The 19,270-nt window shown below is 37.6% G+C and overlaps 2 protein-coding genes across 2 annotated transcripts in view; one reads left to right on the forward strand and one right to left on the reverse strand.

Moving 5' to 3' along the window:
• Window positions 1–4,911, forward strand: part of LOC129270546 (uncharacterized) — a 53,410-nt gene extending 48,499 nt beyond the window's left edge. The window contains exons 46-49 of the mRNA XM_064105950.1: window positions 792–1,539; window positions 1,860–2,199; window positions 2,709–2,923; window positions 3,325–4,911. Coding sequence (XP_063962020.1) covers window positions 792–1,539; window positions 1,860–2,199; window positions 2,709–2,923; window positions 3,325–3,468 — 1,447 coding nt within the window. The 3' untranslated portion in view covers window positions 3,469–4,911. The remainder of the gene's footprint in view (window positions 1–791; window positions 1,540–1,859; window positions 2,200–2,708; window positions 2,924–3,324) is intronic.
• Window positions 1–17,153, reverse strand: part of LOC129270547 (zinc finger protein 850-like) — a 41,451-nt gene extending 24,298 nt beyond the window's left edge. Inside the window, exons 1-10 of the mRNA XM_064105951.1 lie at window positions 17,014–17,153; window positions 14,758–15,824; window positions 14,265–14,430; window positions 13,299–13,733; window positions 12,582–12,652; window positions 11,350–12,237; window positions 10,284–10,473; window positions 9,330–9,508; window positions 7,676–7,769; window positions 5,864–7,171 (exon numbers count right to left, since the gene is read on the reverse strand). Of these exons, the coding sequence (XP_063962021.1) occupies window positions 5,988–7,171; window positions 7,676–7,769; window positions 9,330–9,508; window positions 10,284–10,473; window positions 11,350–12,237; window positions 12,582–12,652; window positions 13,299–13,733; window positions 14,265–14,430; window positions 14,758–15,824; window positions 17,014–17,023 (4,284 nt within the window). The 5' untranslated portion in view covers window positions 17,024–17,153 and the 3' untranslated portion in view covers window positions 5,864–5,987. The remainder of the gene's footprint in view (window positions 1–5,863; window positions 7,172–7,675; window positions 7,770–9,329; window positions 9,509–10,283; window positions 10,474–11,349; window positions 12,238–12,581; window positions 12,653–13,298; window positions 13,734–14,264; window positions 14,431–14,757; window positions 15,825–17,013) is intronic.
• Between the last annotated feature and the right edge of the window lie 2,117 nt (window positions 17,154–19,270).

A 19,270-nucleotide genomic window follows, 5' to 3' on the forward strand; every position in this document is an offset into this window, starting at 1 on the left:
CTATTAATGATTGATGATGATGATGCACAGCATTTGTATAGCGCCATATATCTGTCAAAGACATTCAAAAGCTATTTGGAGGAGCCAGCCAATCTGGGTCGCCTAGAAGGGCACGCACACAGAACTGTAACCCACAGGTCTCTCCTGATAAACTGATTGGGGAAATGCAGGTGGACCACTACACCGGGGTTTCCCCCTACTCTTATACGAATAGTGCAGTGGGTTCTTAACGTGCAAAGGTGGTGACTCTCCTCTACATGGGGCCTCCATTTAACGCCCTATCCAAGGGATGGAGATTTTCCACTGTAACATAGCCTGCATCTATGAAACAGGGGTGAGACGTTTGCGCACAACCCACTGGCTTCAGTCATCCGCCCGGGGTGGACTCCAACCTACGATCTTTGGTTCGACAGGCAGACACTTTACCGACTGAGCCAACCTCGCTCTCTGTTTAGATGAAAATATTCAGAAAAGTTGTAAAGGGTATTCTTTGATCAATGTCCTATTAAATATAAAAGATACAATCAATCTTTAAAGTCTTTTTGCAAATCATGTCATGAAAAGATGCAATTTATTTAATAATTCATGAATGCCTTTGACTGTAACGCCTCAAAAAATATTAAATAACGAAAAAGAAAATTGGCAGTTTGCATAAATACAGGGAGGCTGGGTCCTATGTTGCTGTCTTGTTTATTCTCACCAAGACATTGTTAGCCACCGTACATGTGTTTTGATACGACTGTTGTACATTTTGTCTTTCTGAATTTTTTCTTATCTTTCCAAACACCTAGGTCATCTGACCTGTTCCTATTCTGCTGCATTGTATCTGGTCTTGAGACTTGCTACCCACCCGAAGACCAGTTCTCATCCTGCCAAGACCTAATGCGATCCGACGTGCTACGAACCTTCATGTGGATCCTTGGTTTCAGTGCCTTCATTGGGAATATCTTTGTCATCATAGAACGGGGACGAGATCGTAAGAAATTCCGCGTCCAAGCTTTCTTGATCTTCAACCTAGCCATATCCGATTGTCTCATGGGAGTGTATATGCTGATCATCGCCAGCGCTGATGCACACTACAGACATGTATACGTTTTCCATGCAGAGAAATGGAAAGCAAGTGGAATGTGTAAATTGGCTGGGATCTTAGCCAGTCTTTCCAGTGAGGTATCGGTGCTCATTCTCACTACCATAACGATAGATCGTTTCCTCTGCATCACATTTCCCTTCTCCCAAAAGCACTTGGGACGGAAGTCGGCCCGCATTACAGCAGCAGCAATCTGGGTAGTATGTCTCATCTACAGTGTCATCCCAGCTATTCCATTCCCTTACTTTGGTGACAGATACTATGGACGCTCTGGTGTATGCCTTGCTCTGCCTCTGACCAATGTCAAGCCTCCAGGCTGGAAATATGCAATGAGCGCCATCTTCATCAACTTTATAGCCATGGTAGCCATTACTGTCTGCTACACTGTGATCTACGTCATTGCAAAGCGATCTGCATCTTCGTTGAGGACCAATAAGACGATGGAAGCTGAGGTATGCAAAAATACAAATATAAATTTTTGTTTGTCTGTTAGGAATCTTCAGTCTGTAATCTTCCAGAATACCTTGAAGCAGCAGATTGTGATGAAGAAAAGGAGAGCAAAATAATAAGAAGTAGAAGAAAGAAAAGAGGAGGAAATAGAGGAGATGAAGCATATACCTGTATATTCCTTTCTGCTAAATGGCAACTATTTATTGATATGAAGATGAATCTTTGATATTGATATAATCCTTGAAATGTATGGTGCAACCTCATAAATACATTCCTTCATGCCATATGATCACACCATCCTTTTATCATTTATTCTTTCTAGATTAAATTAGCAGTCCGAGCTGCGGTCATCGTGGCCACCGACATCTGCTGCTGGCTGCCCATCGTCATACTTGCCTTCGTGTCTCTCTCTGAATCTTCTGTGATCCCACCTTCAGTCTATGCTTGGATTGCCGTCTTTGTCCTACCAATCAACTCATCCATCAACCCCTACCTCTATACCATCTCAACAATTGATGTCAAGAACAGGTTGGCGTCCTTCCGAACAACCACAAGCACCATCACCAATAGCACCAGCAATCGTTACACACCGAATCCAGGACCCAAGAAAAATGGTACCTCAAAGCTTTTACAAGGAAACTCACCCACGAACTCAACAGAAGGTTTGGATTGATTATATTTTGCTATGCTTCGTATTTTGGATATTTCTAACATTTATTATAACAATGAAAGGAAAAGGAATATTTGTAAAAATACTGATATTCTATGTTTGGATAATGGCTGAAAAGTAAAGGGCATTTACTTTATTACAATGTACGTGTACCTCATGTCTTTTAAAACTAAAAGGAATACTTTACAATTTTATTTAGATTGATAAATACTTTTGATTCCACACAAATTACTTACTGAACACGCCATATATTTTGCATAATATAGCTATTTTCATGGTTACGGACTGTTCTTGGAAGTTTGTGAGGTGTAAGTTTTGCACTTTTTGTGATGCCATGGGTTTCCATTTGAATAAATGGCCATGTATCAAAGCAGAAATTCTAGCCAAACTTGATTTGCAGAGATAAGACTATGGCAAAAACTTACCGCATATCAATTATTTAGAGAGGAAAAAATGATGTCATAATTTATTCGTGTTCATGTTATATATTTTTTTCTTCAGAATCTACAAGATCTTTAGAGATGAGTAGAAGGAAACAGGATCATTACATTCTGTCTGATGCCATTAGTCTCATCAGAGACAATGAACTTGAGATTAATACAGAGGATGTACAAGCCATCAGTACACAATTGTATGCCACACTAGATAAGATTCACTCTTGTACAATGACCCATGGTTCGCTGACCGCTGATCATATTGCCATCGAGAAAAACAAGGTTAGCATAATACTTCAAAGAAAAACTTAATATGGTGTCCATAAGTTACTGTATGGAGCATCATTTTAAATTGATCTCCAGCCAGAAAATGCATTGGTCAAATGAGTTTTACATAGAAATGCATCAAATAATCTTAAGATTATCAAAAGTTATCAATAATCAAAGATTCAATTTGAATAGTACCAGAGGAATAACCCCGTGGTGGCACAAATCCTACACCCTTATACCTCACATACACTTTTTCAGTGTATAAACAGGGTCATATTAGTTCCTCATACTAAGTTTACGAATAAAATCCAAAGCAGACTTTTACAAATATACAAAAGCTTGGCTAAATATCATAAATGTTGATTGGTCATTCTTGATATGATTTAATTTACTGGTTATCATTTGCTTTTCAGGAAAATGGATCATGGACAGGTTTTGTTTTGTTTGGGTCTATGGACCCGGCAAATGATGTGACAGACGACAATCGGCAAATGCATCAAGATTTTGATCAACTTGGAAATGTCATCGCTGAGCTAAAGGACGCATTGGGCTCCTGAAAAACACCATAGATGGATAAGATGGTCCTTTCGACTTGTCATACATGAGACATATCAATGTTTATTTAGATTTCAGTTTATTGTTTCATGTAATGTATTTTTGCATTGGAATATTTATATGTATATATTGCACTATATTCTGTAATGCCTTTCATGCACTGTTTGTATTGTTCTCTTTATGAAATGTGGAAATAAATGAATGAATCAATCGATCAATATCTATTGAAGAATTTGAAGCAAATGGCATGTATTATTTGTTTAATAATAGTGAACCTTATTCTTTTCAGCTTTTCAAAATCAGCTTTTTGATACAGTTGAGAAACAGTCATCTTTTTCTGATAGTCATAAATGTTTCTATTTATTACATGTACATGAGTAATCAAGTGCCATCAAATGCTTGGGGTAATTGTGCAAATACCACCGCCTTCAAACATTAAGGGCAATACTTCATTATTGTAGAGTGCTTAAGACTTATGATAAGTATGGATCTATTTGCAATATAAGAAAAAAATAATTAATTATGTATAATAATAAATACATTAATATATTTTGTGTTCAATAACTTGAAAAACTCTTTCAGGGAAACAGTAAGCTATTCCATGCTTTGATAAATAATGAAATATAATGTTCAGTTTCCATAATTTTTATATATTTGCAAGCCCCCAGCAATGTTTAAATTTGGAACTGCTTCATTGTGTGTGTCCAATAAAATCAATTAATGATAGCAAAACAATATACCTATCAAAATGATATATAAAAAAATGACTAAAAAAAGCATGGTCAGTCATTCAAGCTAATCTGAAATCCATGTACAGAGAATCCTTTTGTTTGAGTATAAAATAATGATTCAACTCTGAGGACTTAATGATGTTGATGATTTGATCACATTGCTTTGCAATGTACATGTATCTCAAACCAATTATGCTATTCTTTTTTAATAGGAATATGTTTCAGCAGATTTGTTAACTCTAAAATAGTTGTCGCCATTTAAAAAAGATTGTACAGGAAATCCCTTTCTTTGAGGTTTTGTTTTCCTATAAATACAACACTTTACTTGATATAGGACTATTTAAAATGCTTTTATGATCACAATTTTATACCATATCATTGAATGCTAGAAATCAGTGTTACATTTATGACTTGTTAATAATTGAATAGACAGTGTAAATATTTAGAAAATCAAAGTGTGTTACATGTATTCTCCCTGCAAGTAAAATTGAAATGCAGTCAAATGTAAAGTAATCACATTTAAGATTAAGCTACGAACTTACCCCTATAACTCCTTTTAATCAATGATTTCTGTTATTTGTTATTTTGTTTGCTCCCCCCTTCACTTGTGCGCCTTGAGCATCTCTTACGAGATGGATATGGCGCCAAATAAATTTCAGTTATTATCTTTATTATTACAAAGGCAACAAATGAACTACTGCTAGCATGAATTAGGATAAATCAGAAATAAAAAAAATAGCTATATTACATAACTCAATGGACAGTAATAGCATATACATCATACAAAAAGATTTTAAAAATATTTTGAGCTGCAAGATGGTTATGAACATACTCCTTTTCGATATGCCTTTTCAATAAAGTTTGTCATTGATAATTTGATGTCAGATGGTAAATTGTTGACACATTTAATTATTATTTGTTTGGTGTCCCCTGCGCCTGGGAGGCAAAAAGCAAACTGAATCACTATGACCCTCAAGTCTCTTCTCAAGATATTACTGATTAAGGGAGTGCAGGTTGACCACTACACGGGTTTCCCCTAACTCTATATTAATATTGCAGTGGGTTCTAAACATTTTAATATTTTAAAGCATGTAAATTCAGGAAATAAATCTTCTTCATACGTTGCCTGAATATTAGAAGTGACAGGATTGTATCTCAAATTATCCCATGGAGTCGGACATATCCTAACATTTCTGTATATTAAAAACTTAATGGTCCTTTTCATGCCCTTAAATGTTTTGTAAATTTTGTAACAGATTAATCTCTTGAAAAATTTTCAAACTTCTTTATTATGTGTTTTTGAACTCTCATTTACAAGTGCTATCCTGAATAGTTTTCTAATAAGCACTAATGTTATAATTTGAAATCGAAATGTCTAAAATTGCAATCTTACGTTGATACTTTGATTCCAAATTATTATTCCTTATATTATGGCCCCATAATATGTTGATTATTGGTCTCGCAATGTCTTTTTGATGCATTGGATTGTATTGAAACCCTATTAAGTGTTAATCAAAATAAATGTTTGCTTTGTTGATATGATAATATGAGCCTTCTATAGACATTTGTCATGTATCAATTTTGTCACAATCAAACTCTAGTTGAATTAAATAACATTATAGAATCTACATGATTATTACAAATTAAACCAAGAGTAGTTATTTACCTGAATTAAACAATATGCTCCTCTGACTGTAGAACACCATGACGACAAGTAATTGACTGCCACTGGGACTGGGTTGTACAGATCCATCTGATTCGCTTGGTGTAAACCCAAGAATGATCTCTGGTCAGGAGTCTGTTATTCTTCTTCTGCATCTGTGTTTATCAAGAGAGTCCTTGCATTTGAAAGACTTTGCGCACTGTTCACACCTTAAACATCCTGCAGATTTCTGTTTACAGGAATGGCGCTTCAGGACATAGTCAGTGCTAAAGGACTTCCCGCAGGCATCGCAATTGTGAAGGGTCTTCCCTTCATGTGCAGATACATGGCTCTCAAAGCACTTCTTGTCCAGGAAGGCTTTCCTGCAATGCGGACACTGGAGGGGTAGCTCCCCGGAATGAGTCTGCCGGTGGACTTTCAGCTGAAACTTCCGTCTGAAACGCTTCTCACACTGATCACAGGGGAATGGCTTGACTCCAGCGTGGATCAAAGAATGACGCTGTAAGTCGCTGGCCAGATTGAATGCAGAGGGGCAGTGTTCACACTTGTACTGTTTGATCCCATCATGAACAAGCTTATGCCTCTGCAGATGCGATGGCTGTCTGAACTTCTGATTGCAGATAGGACATTCATATTTCTTAATGCCTTCATGGATCTGCTCATGAGACTTTAAGTGGCTACGCTGTTTAAACCTGGCACTGCACTTTGTACAATTATAAGGTCTTTCATCTGTGTGCTTTGCTATTTCATGTTGCTTTAGATTGCTCCTTACAGAGAACGCCTTGTTGCAAGTCTTACACACAAACGGCTTATCACCTGTGTGGATTCTCTGATGGACGTTGCGGCTGCTGATCTTCTTGAAGCCCTTGCCACACTCTCCACAGTAATACAGAGATGCATCCTTCTCCGTATGGGGTCCATCGGTCCCCACAGGGTCCTGGTCCTCATAATCAGATCCTGGTTCTTCAACAACCTCTGGTCCAGGGGATATGGGTATGCTACTAGGATCAAGGCATTCATGGACATGGGCTTTCAAATCACTTGTGTACTCTTCTCCACATTCTGCACAAATTTGATGTTTTTTTGCATCCCCCATAACCTCAAATTTCCCCTTCTCCTTGCCCTTACTCCTATTGTTCTTATCCCTTCTCTTGGTGGGATCTTGTTTATCAGCAGGACTATTAATGGTAATGGATGGGTTGTGCAGGAGCTGGGTATGTCTGGCTAGCATGAGTGCACTGGGAAATAAGATGCCGCAGGAGTTACACAGGAAAAATGTGACATCACTTCCATCGGATGGAGCACTGTGGGCTGTATGGTATTGGAAATGAAAAAGGAGTCATTTTACTATGGTCATCTATCAGATATAAAAGTAGTATTATAATAGTATAATATAATGTTCTCTCCCGATCAGCATCATGCTGCCATCTAAACACAGCCTGAAAAAGCCACCTATTTGGGCAAAAGTAATAAGGTACAAAAAAGTTTTCTTAATTGTGAGAAAAAGGACTTATTCCTATTAAATCACTAAAAAGATAAATCTTACCAAGAATCCAGAGCTCCCGGCCCATGTAACTGGAAATAAGGATGATTTGGGGGATCATTTTCTAATAAGAGCTCAGAATGGTCAATATTTCAATTTCCTATTTTGTATTATAATGTTTATTTAATACCTCTGTACCTCTGTAAACTCATCGCTATTCGGCTTTGCCCCAATGATTTTTATTATCAATAAACCAGTTATTTATCTATCTATCTATAATTCATAATCTTTCCTTTAAATTCATAATGGTTGAAAGGTCTGGAGAATCCTACCTGATGTTTGACTGCTATCAGGGACTGATGTTTCACTCTGGCTGGGTGGGATGTGAGAGGGCTGATGGGGAGTATTACAGGTATCTGAGCCATCCTATGACAAGAAAAACAACACAACATAGAGCAGATGGGAAATGACAAACCATACATGAAAACAAGACCTTCAGATGGATATTATAATATCCCTGCAATCAATTTCATTAACATTGAAAGGCTTACTCTTCCTCATGGGTCGTCAACTGTTTCATAGATAGCATGCATTGTGAGTAAGAATTAAACATTTAAAGAAATATCTAAACCCAATAATTCCCCAGTGCAGGGGAATAAGGACAGAAGGTGGATACATGTGGGATACCCTCACAGTCAAATCTAGGTTTATTTTCAGACAAATCCAGAATTTGAGTTCACATTTCGATTGAAAGTATAAAAGAATGCAATGAGTTGTACTGGGCGAATGGTACATGTATGGCAACTATAAATACTCCATAACAGTGTAACAGTTTATACTGTACAACGCCTACTTAGCTTGTTGTACGTGAGCAAATGGGAGGCTGAATGTCAAACATTCGTACCGTTGCACAAAAGACGTACCATCCAAAATGTAACGTTGCACGGCTTTAGGAGGTGACGTCACAATACGATTTAATTCATTGCGCTCAGTAAAAATAAAGGTGCAATACGAGTATAAGCCTGCTGACTAAATGCGCAATGCTGCCCAAGGTCATGTGCGCTTGTGGGATTTTGCTTTTCGCTTTCAGTTTTTTTGCTCCCTTTTCATAGATTACTATAGGGATAAACTCATGTTTTTTTCATATTTTCGCTAAATTCCGAGGCGTACAACACAAATAGCGAATATATTCTTATTCGTGCAATGGTGCGTGATTTCGCATTTGGTGAAAGAAAGAGACGCTCTATTCAACTCGGCTAACGCAATGTTGTATAGAGCATCTTTCTTTCACCTCATGCAAAATCTCGCACCATCACACTCATGCCTATTCGCTATTTGTATACTAAACTTGGGTTGACTACACCAATGCTATGAGAATACCACGCATGGAATCTACAAGTATCAACGAAGATTGAAGAGTGGACAGCCTCCGCGAGAATTGTCCTGAAATACGCAATCTTAACGAGGATTCAAGGGCAGGCCACAAGGACACTCTGTGAACAGATTTAGTGCCGATCCCAGATTTGCATACTAAGATTTCATTGATTGTTTGGACATACCGTAAACTAGGTTATTCTCATTTAGCTGTGTGCCATGGTTCGTGGCGGGTTTGAGATGTGAGGAATGGGATTCCATTTTGAATTTTGTCTTTTTATCAGGGTTTTATTGAGTCGGTGTAAAGAATTTCCCGTTCATGGGTCTTGTTAGGAATGTCCCAAGGTCAGTGCAAATTACATACCTTTTTGCTTTCCAGAATTTTTTTATTTAGGTTTTTTTTTCATTTTTGGCGTTTTTTGACTCTATATATTGGACAAATACTCAACGCCGGCAAAGTGGCCCAACAAATTTTCTGGAATGTATTCAAATTCTATGCTATCCAATGGCGAGTTTAAAACACACTTAACTCTTCAAGATAGCATAGGGACTAAAACATCATTTTGATCAACCCCAAACCAGTGCTATTTTCTACAATTAATCAGTACTTACATGCGATCCATGACTAGTATTAGTCACATCGATGCGACTGAATCCAGTTATTTGTATTGCACCAGTGTCCGATGATGGAGCAAGGTTTGACACTAAATGTTCACCTTCAACATTAACATGCAATCCAACAAGAGCTGGTGGAACTTCTCCAGACTCTCTGGTAAGATGATTTGCTTCATCTGGAAGAGCAAAAAAGATTTTGAAATAAGTTCCATTGTAATGAATGCAATGACAATATGGGATAGCTGCTTGCATGTGACATTAACAAAATAATTACTGCAATAACTGAACACTTGTAATTCTTTGACGGATTTTCGTCAAACCTTCATTAATGTTTCTTTCACTTTCAAAACCACTTCATGTCTGCATGGAGTTTTCCCTTCAACAAACATTCAATGGAATGCAAGAGACCCACACAATGAGAGATGGGGTAATTTTTACAATAATTGTCAATAATGGGCTGTATTCAGTGAAGCTCTTGTTATGAATACTGGTGTAAGCCAATCCCAAGTGCTCACAAAGCAAGCAAAATGCAATACAAGATGGTATATGACAACAAACTAATGATATATATTCACTTGGAATACAAGCAGTTGGTGCATTTCTCAGATAATAAATAGCTCATAGGCTTAACCCAATTGATCTACTATCAATTTGTTATACTCTAATACCTACCTTATGCATAATAATCATTTAGTCTAATGCCAAGTTGGCCCAAATTCTACTTTGTTTACTTATTATTTATTTACTTTGCCAAATAGAAATATGGTTCATAAACAGTTTATCTAGAACCATATAGACTAAGCACTCTTATACCAAGTGGATACTAGATAAAATGTGTATAGCCTAATTGGCAATTAGACAAAATAGTTAGTCGAAGGATTTAGACCTTGTTTGAGACCAAATAGAGTAGGAAAAGCAGGTGAAGACCAATTGGCAATTTATCAAACCAACCTGATTTGTCTTGTTGAGTCTGAAGAGGAGGAGGAATAGGAGGCGGCGGCAGAGTACCCAGGTGTATGACAGTATGTCCATCTAGTTCAGTCTTGGTGAAGAACTTCCTTGAACAGTAGCTGCACTGGAACTTCCTCATGTGAACTTGCTTCTCATGGTAGACAACAGCTGCTTTTCTTCTGAATGATTTCTGTAGGGATCAAGTACATAACACCAACTGTATATAATCACAATTAATTGAAAAATAATACATGTATATATTTGTGTTATTATCAAGCCGTTGACTGAATAGATTGATAATTTCAAGATAAACCTTGCAGGTGAAAATTAGATTTATAACAGTATTTCTATATCTAACACTTAAAGGAGAATGAAACCCTTGAAACCAGCTGAATCCATATCAAAGAGAAAAATCAAAGAAACATATTGTTGAAAGTTTGAGGAAGATTGAATGAATAATAAGAAAGTTATGAGCATTTGAATATTGAGATCACTAATGCCATGTAGATCCTCCTATTGGCAATGCGACCAAGATCTGTGATGTCACACACGTACAACTCCCTCATTACTTTAGTACTTATTTCACTTATATTCTCACTTTTATGGAGTCTATCACTAGGTGAGGTGTTCTCTTTATGAGAGGACAAGTACAGAGGTTTCACAACATTATATCATTGATGAATCGTTTGTCATATGATTAGAATGAGCAAAAAGAGATGTTTTGGGGTATATTTTCAGTGTCCAAAAGGGGAGAGTTGTTCATCTGTGACATCATAGATCTTGGTCGCATTGCCAATGGGAAGATCTCCATAGCATTAGTGATCTCGACATTCAAATGCTCATAACTCTTCTATTGCTAGTCCTATTTAACTCAAACTTTTGTTGATCTTATTCTTTGATTTTTCTGCTTTCACAAAAGCTAACTTGCTCCAAGAGTTTCATTCTCCTTTAATATCCCTTTGACATTGCACATACAATTTTGCAGAATTATCTTGCTGAACCTTGGCAGATCGATGTTTGAACATGTCTGAACTTGTAGTATTAAACAATGTAATAATGTGATTACCCTACATATCTTGCAGGTAAATGGCTTTTCTCCTGTATGGATCCTTAGATGCCTCTTAAGGTCATGGCCCATGTAGAATGCTGTTGGGCAATGAGGACACTGAAACCGCTTCTCTCCCGTATGAATGGCCTCATGGCGCTCCAGGTATGCCATACGATGGAAGGAAAGTCCACACTGGAAACACTGGAATGGCCTTTCACCTCTGTGGACCTTCTCGTGTTGGTCAACTTGGCGCTTCTCCTTGAAGGTCTTTGAACAGTACTGGCATTGGTGAGGACGGTCACTACTGTGAGTTACGGTGTGCCGCTCGAGTGTTCCCTTGTTCGCGAAGCCTCTTTCACAGATGGAACATGTATACGGTCGCAGACCATGAACTCTGACCTTGTGCCGGAGTAAAGACACCATTCGCTTGAAGACATCCTTGCAAAGCTCACAGGTTAAAGTATTTTCTTTGGTACATGTTTTACTATGCTCTAAGATGGACTTTTTTAGTGTGAAAGTCTTTGAGCAGACCTTACAGGAGAAGGGCTTCACACCGTGGGCAGTGTCCAGGTGCCGATGAAGCTGAGACTCGTACCTAAAGCCACTGCTGCATTGGTCACACCTGAATCTCTCAGGGTCCTTATGCTCCCGGGCATGGGTCATGAAGGCATTCCGTCCAGTGAAGATTTCTCCACATTCTTTGCAATGATACAGATGATGCTGTATGCCATGGCACTTCAGCTCATGGCGCAACACATAACACTGCTTCTGGAATCTCCTGTGACAAACATGGCAGGAAAGCATCTCGTCAGTTGGAGCTTGCACTATCTTTGCAGATCTTGAAGGCTTTGCTTTTATTTTCCTATAAGCTGCATCTGATGCTGCTGCTGCTCTCTGCCTTGTCATCTATCATAATTTGAAAACAAGAAAACATGAAAAAGTTGGAAGAAAAAAACTGATTAAAAATAATTTGCATCTCTTTCTCCAAAGTAAATTAAACATTAACAAATTTATACTTGCACATGAATTTTTTCTACACTTGTGCAAGGGAAACATTTATACAAAATTGAGAAAATAATAGTTAAGGAAATTTAAAGCATAAAATTCAAATTGAAAACCAAGTGTACAAATAACACCAGGAACTCAATCTTGATTTTCAATTACAAGGCGAAAACATTAGGAAAATGGATTTAAAACATTAATTTTATATACAGTGTATGAAAGCTATTATGAAGAAAGAAATAAGTTACCCTGAGAGTTGGTCTTGCAGACAGACCCTTCTGCATAGTAGTCTTCCTTTTCTTTGCAACCATGTTTTTTCCTGGAGAAAGACACACTTGCACTAGATTATAAATGTTGTGAAACTGGCTACGAGATTTTTTTCCAATTAAAATAAAACAATAAACTGAAACTGTATTAATATATTGAAACAAATTAAAGTTTATGGGTTCATTTATATTGCATGACTATATGTACTGTGCTTTTATGCTATCCTTTTTTTCTTATTATTTTATTGTTTCTTAGCCGCCGTACAGGCCCTAAACTATTCAAAGAATAAATCCTACCAATTAACTGTTCGTCTATACTGGATCAAGTGCAGCCAATGTAAATAAATTTCTTGCTGAAGAAAATTAATGCCTGAAGTATGATTTGAATCCATGACTCTCTGATTCAAAGGCAAAAATCATAACTATGATACCACCATAATTCTACATCAGATAAAAATCATTCACTGAGATAGGAATCATTGCTTTTTTATAATTGTTCAGATTCCTCTGCCACGAAACAATTTGATTTTATTGTCAGACCAACTATCTCATTCAATACTTCTTTCTCGAAAATTTGAATTTAACCCTAAAAGACTGGGGAAGGGAGTGGATTTTATCCACCACGGCTTTCTGTACGTATTAAAACTGAATAGACTTCAATTGCATAAGGGGTGTTTTGGAGAAAGACAGTCACACTACCTCTATGTATCTTCATGTGATCTTTGAGCTCCATGAAGAGGCTGAACCGTTGATCACATTCTCTACAGTCATGCGACAACGTCTTTACATGTTTCTTCTCATGTTCTGACAGCGCCTGCAGGTCTCTGAAGCTCTTATTACACCTCTGGCAAGTGAAGGGTTTCTGATGAATCCGCTCGTGTATCCTGACAGCCTGTTTCCGGGAAAAGCCTTTCCCACAGTGTGTGCAGTGGAATGGCCTCTCCCCAGTGTGGATGCGGTTGTGGCGCTTCAGGTCGCTGCTGATGTTGAATGTGGAAGGGCAGTGAGGACAGGAGAAGAGGCGTTTGCCGGTGTGGGTGAGGACGTGCCGCTTCAGGTGCTGTTTCTGGCGGAAGACAAGACCGCAGGTCTCGCACCGGTGTGGTTTGGCCCCATCATGGATCGACATGTGACCTTTTGTAAGAAAAGTTATGAAGTTGCTATCTATATGTGCAAAGAGTCTGAAATGTATCAAGACTTTATGCATTTGTGGTATTAATAAAAGTGATGCATCTGATGCAGTGAGACTACAGTGAGTGCAAGCAACCACTTCCTATACTAAATCTAACAGTAGGCCCTACATGTTCATTTTAATGCATCTTACAAGTAAAGGAGACTGTCCCCCCCCCCCTTGGCATCCTAATTTATGAACCTCCCCAGATCCACTAGCTGATGCTTCACTTATTCAAGTACAAAGAGAGTAAGAAAATAAGAGATATGCGAATGAGAATGAGGCAGTGAGTAAAAAGAGGGAATCTTACATGTGCCTGTAAGATATCTCTTGATGGAAAGTTCTTTCACAAGAAAATTTAGAATTTCAAAGAGAAAAACAGTAAGGTAGGAGCTACATTTACCTCTAAGATGAATTCAATTTTTAAAGGTTTTCTTACATTATGATTATTTAGAATTCAGAGAGAAAAATAGAAAGTGAGGAGCTACGGTTACCTTTAAGATGACTTTTTTGTTTGAAGGTTTTCTCACACTGTGAACACTTGAAAGGTCTCTCCTCACTGTGGGCATTGTGTTCATGTTCTTTGAGATGGCCTTTCAGCTTGAAAGATCTATCACACTTTGAGCAGGCATAAGGTCTGTCATCAGAATGAGCATAAATCTGTTAAAAAAACAAACACACAGTCACAAGCAGAAAAAAAACTGTCAGCACTAACCACATTGAATACTAAATTTGCGAGCAGATCTAGAATAATAAAATTAAAATAGAATTAAAAGATTATGAAAACTTTTGAATAGATTTGAACACATTTGGAGTCCTTGTTTGAAATTGCATGGCTTTATTAGTGTCAAATCATTATTTCATTCATGAATCATGAGGGTGAAACTGCCTGTTGCCTTCCTATATTAATTGCCCTAGAACAATCATTACGATCATGAATAGACTGACTAATAATTTTGCAAAAATGAAACCTCCAAATATACTTGCCTCATGTTGCTGTAGGTTACACTTGAGGGTGAATGTCTTCAGACAGGTTGGACAGGAGAACGGTCTTGGTCCCTGCCCTCTGGATGGTTTGGTTGGCTTGAAGACAGATTCTGTTTGGGTCACACCTACAGCAGTCATGACACTCATGGGAAAGGTGTGGGTGGGCAGAAAAGACTGTTGCATGTGTAAAGGAAGGACAGGGACTGTCGAGGAACATAGTCGTAACAAACTTCCAGGGCGATTCATGCTTCCTCCTTCAGTGTCTTTGGTAAATGTAGACACCACTGAAACTGAGCTCAATATTGGTTTCTGTAATCTTGAACTCTCCTTTTCTGTATGATCTTTTTGTCCCGTTGGGCCGCATCGATTGCTTTGAATGACAGAAAATGTGCCAGGAGCTGCAGTTGGTCCCCCAATGTGTGTCTGCATCATTCTTGCTTCATTTGTAGTTGTTGGTGTTTTGTTACCAATGGAGTAGAGCTGGCTTTCAACTTGACTAACAGTTTGCATGCTATGATTTCCATCCTTATCTGAAGAAAAACTTGAAGCCCATTTCACATGAGCTTCTGATGTTGGAGTTAGATTCGCAAGAGTATACTTAATTTTGCTTTGGGCCTCTTCACGCTCTTGGCACTGGTTCAATGCGATTGGTATTGTTGATTGGGTAGCTCCCGATCTGGCACTACACTCTGATCCCAGCTCTTCAGGAAGATTCGTGGACAAGACTGGTAGTTTATTACTCTTCCTGTGTGTGTCTTCCCCTGGTTGCCAGTGGTGTGTAGAAGAAGCAACTGGGTAACCTTGTGAAGATGTGTTCACAGTCTGCAGCTGTGTCAGAGTAAAATCATGGCCACTGGATTTCCTAGTGGTTGGATGTTGTTCAATAGGTTCATAAAGATGAGCTGGTTGAACTTGAGGGATTGCCCCCAGTCCTGTTGGTAATATACTCCCAACGCTGATGAATGGAGAGAGCTCAAAGATTTGATGATGTGTGGCACAGTGCTGGGAGAGTTGTAGGGCTGATGGGAATTGAGTCCCACAACAACTGCACAGGAAGAATGGCCCTGCTGAAGAATCAAAGGTAATACAGAAGTTACAAGCAGCTTCCCATGATACTCAAATTTTAGTTCATTCATTAAAGAAATCTGACATTAAATCACTTGTCATTTGAGGAAAATTCATTTAATTCCGCACCTTTACAATTTGTTTGATAGATTGCTTGAAGGAGTTGGAAATTCCAATTAAATGATACAGCAGTTACATTTTGTAAATACAAATAGATTGAAAAACCACAAAAATTAACTTCCCCATTTTACATTTTTTAACAAAACTAATTATGTACAAGTGTTTTAAGCCTCAATAGCAAATCAGGCCATCCCCATCTCCAGGCACATGGAATCAATACCCCTGCATATCTCATCATCTTGTTGGATTTTGACTTTTTGAGTTTGACTTTGAACTTGAATTTTAAGGAAGCTAATAGGCAGAAACAAATTTTTAGAGACGTTAAAAGGAACAAAATTGAGCAGGTCCTCGGTTAAATGTATTCAATTCACAGTTTTACTTTCAGCCACTCACACAAGTATGTGAAGTTAGTATTCAACGCTAGCCTGTGATGGATATTGTCTTATCGTGCATTGCCATTGGAAACGTGATTCACAGAATTAAATTACTTTTATTAACATCAGCTGTCGCTTGAACACTGTTTTTTTTTCTTGCAGAGCTGATTTGAGATATTTCTGTTTGGGTAGGTGGCATTCCAAATATATCTTGTTTTGATTAGAATCAACGAAGGGCTTAAGTTAGACTTAAGTTAGAGTAAGATGTCTACTAGTTTTTCATTTTCACACTCGATTGTTTGTATAACTATAACCTCGTTCGTAGGATGAGTGGTGTGTGTGTGAGCTTCTGACTCTGTTAACGTTAGAATAAGATCTAACTTACACCTCTCAAACACAGACAACAAAAGGGACACTCACTGTGGTACATTTATCTCGTCAAAGGAAGAAATGACAGATGTAGAAGAGCTGAAAAATACTTAAGTTTGACTGAGTTTAACTCGCATTTAGTCACAATAGAGTCGCAAGCACACTATCAAAAGTCGAGATTAACAACAAGGGACACCGCGTATGGGACTGAGCAAGAAAGTTTTTGTCTCGATTAGGCTACTCACAGATGGTGTAATTGCCAGATTTACCATACCATATTTGAAATAAAAGTAACATTTGTATAGAAATATATGCAACGCATACTAACCAGCATCCATTGTCCACAAATTTGCTGTTGATAATAATCCCCGGCATTAATTCGTAGTCGTAACTTACTAGTACTCCGTTGATTCCCTTCGCAGACGGTCTCATCTCAAAGCTGAGAAAACAACATCGATAACGTCATATTCCTGACCAATCAATGGCAGCATCGCTGTTATTATGCCGTCTTCGTCGTGGGACAGATCACTTTAGAATAATATTATATTGTTTGCTCTTTTCTACCCCTCTCCCCCCAAAAATAGAATATAGAATAAGAACGAATAAGACTAAGCTACGAAATAGCGAGAGGGAGGGGGGGGGGGGTGACTAAACCATTACCCAAACTCACAGACCAAAGCAACACAAATGAAAATAATATCGCCAGTATATTATTTCATCTGCGGATGATTTTTTTGATAATTAGTCTACTTCGGGTCGATTCCTTACCCTTTAGTGAAAGTCAACATATACAAGACAATCTGTAAGATGATATCCTTAAAGGAGCACTGATGATTATTACATGTAAATAAATGGACTAATATTCACCGAGCAAAACGCAGAGATTTTCACCAAAATTTGATAAGTTATTGAATTTTTGAATTTAGCAATATTTTGTTATACAGGGAGTACGCTGTAAATGAAAATGCAAAAGGTGGGCTGATGATTTTATGTTCCCAATATCGTTTTTCTCATGTCATTAAGTGATATTATAATTATTTCATACAGTTATTTTCAAACATGTATGTATGATATCTCTGTTGTAAACAAAAAATTGACATCGATATACAGTGCGTCCCAGAAAAAACGAAACCGAGATTTAGGGATTATTTATCATAACTTAATCGTAAATACAATAGACAAATGACCTACCAATGTAAAGCTTAGAATCTCCTCTTTCATCTGAAATTACTTTTATTATTCCTCATTCATGCATTAGTGAGCAAAAATAATTTGAAGAAAGGATACCAAAAACTCATTTGGCGGGGGGTATCTGAATTTCAAAAAAAAAATCACATGCCTAAAAAGTTTAATATTTGCTCTTTTATTTTATACCTTAATCAAAGAAAATGGTCAAGAAATAAAAAAGTTCTGTTCCCTCGAAAAAATGCTTGTATTTCCATAATTTCATTAAATAAACGTGTTTTCACAGGTTTCCCACAGAAGCTATCGCGCGGTTAACAAAAGACCGAATGCATGACTGATCGTCGACAAAACGGTGTGTCGAGTGAGTCTGGACGCTATAGCCTGTAAAACCTCTTCATTTTATGAAATTATTGAAATTCAAGCCTTATTTCAAATACCCTGAACTTTGTTATTTCTTGACCATTTTTTGTAATTGAGGTATCAAATTAAAGAGCAGATATTGAACTTTTTAAAAACGTGGGTTACTATTTGAAACCCAGATACAGCCCGCCAAGTGACTTTTTGGTATCCCCTCTTCAAATTGTTTTTGCTCACTCATGCGTGAATGAGAATAATCTAGGTAATTCCGGATGAAAGAGCAGATTCTAAGCTTTAAAATGGTAGGTCATTTGTCTATTTTATTTGTGATTACGTTATAATAAATAATCAATACTTCTCGGTTTCGTTTTTTGTGAGACGCACTGTATAGCTTTTTCATTACATATACTTGAAGACTGATCATTTAGGAAGGTCCGACCATGTATGGGCGTTCTGTTTTAAAATGAATGAATTCAGTATAGAAGAAGCAGTGGCGTACGGTGGTTAAAGGGGTTCAAACACCTTCAATTTGTTTGAAACCCTTTATTATTGCCTGTCGCTTGTCAATTTTTTTGGTAAGAAATGACCTACACTTTTTGGTAAATACCTTTTTTTGGGGGGGGGGGGGTGGTTGTCAATTTTTTGGGGTGCGGAACGCCCTCAACTTTTTGGTGAAGACATTTTTTTTTTGCTTGTCAACTTTTCATTCAGCACACCCCCCCCATATTCTGCATACGCTACTGAGAAGAACATATCCTCAAACTCAGGAGAATCTAACCCAGATGAAAAGTTGTTTTAGAGGGGAAAAAATCAGTCAAGCATATTGGTGAGAGATTGAACATTATAGACTAACAATAAGAAGTTTTGAATGTTTGAAATATGTATGAAAAAATGGTATTCACTATTCGTAAGGAGACTTCACATAGGCTGCATTGGTGATGTCATTTTGATGTACATGTAAGGTAGGGTTCAAAGACTATCATTCCTTTCATCACAGTACATATTAGTATGTCAATGTGGTATATTTTCTTACTGCCCCATTG

Source organism: Lytechinus pictus, chromosome 10, assembly GCF_037042905.1.
Source record: "Lytechinus pictus isolate F3 Inbred chromosome 10, Lp3.0, whole genome shotgun sequence".
NCBI lineage: Eukaryota > Metazoa > Echinodermata > Echinoidea > Temnopleuroida > Toxopneustidae > Lytechinus > Lytechinus pictus.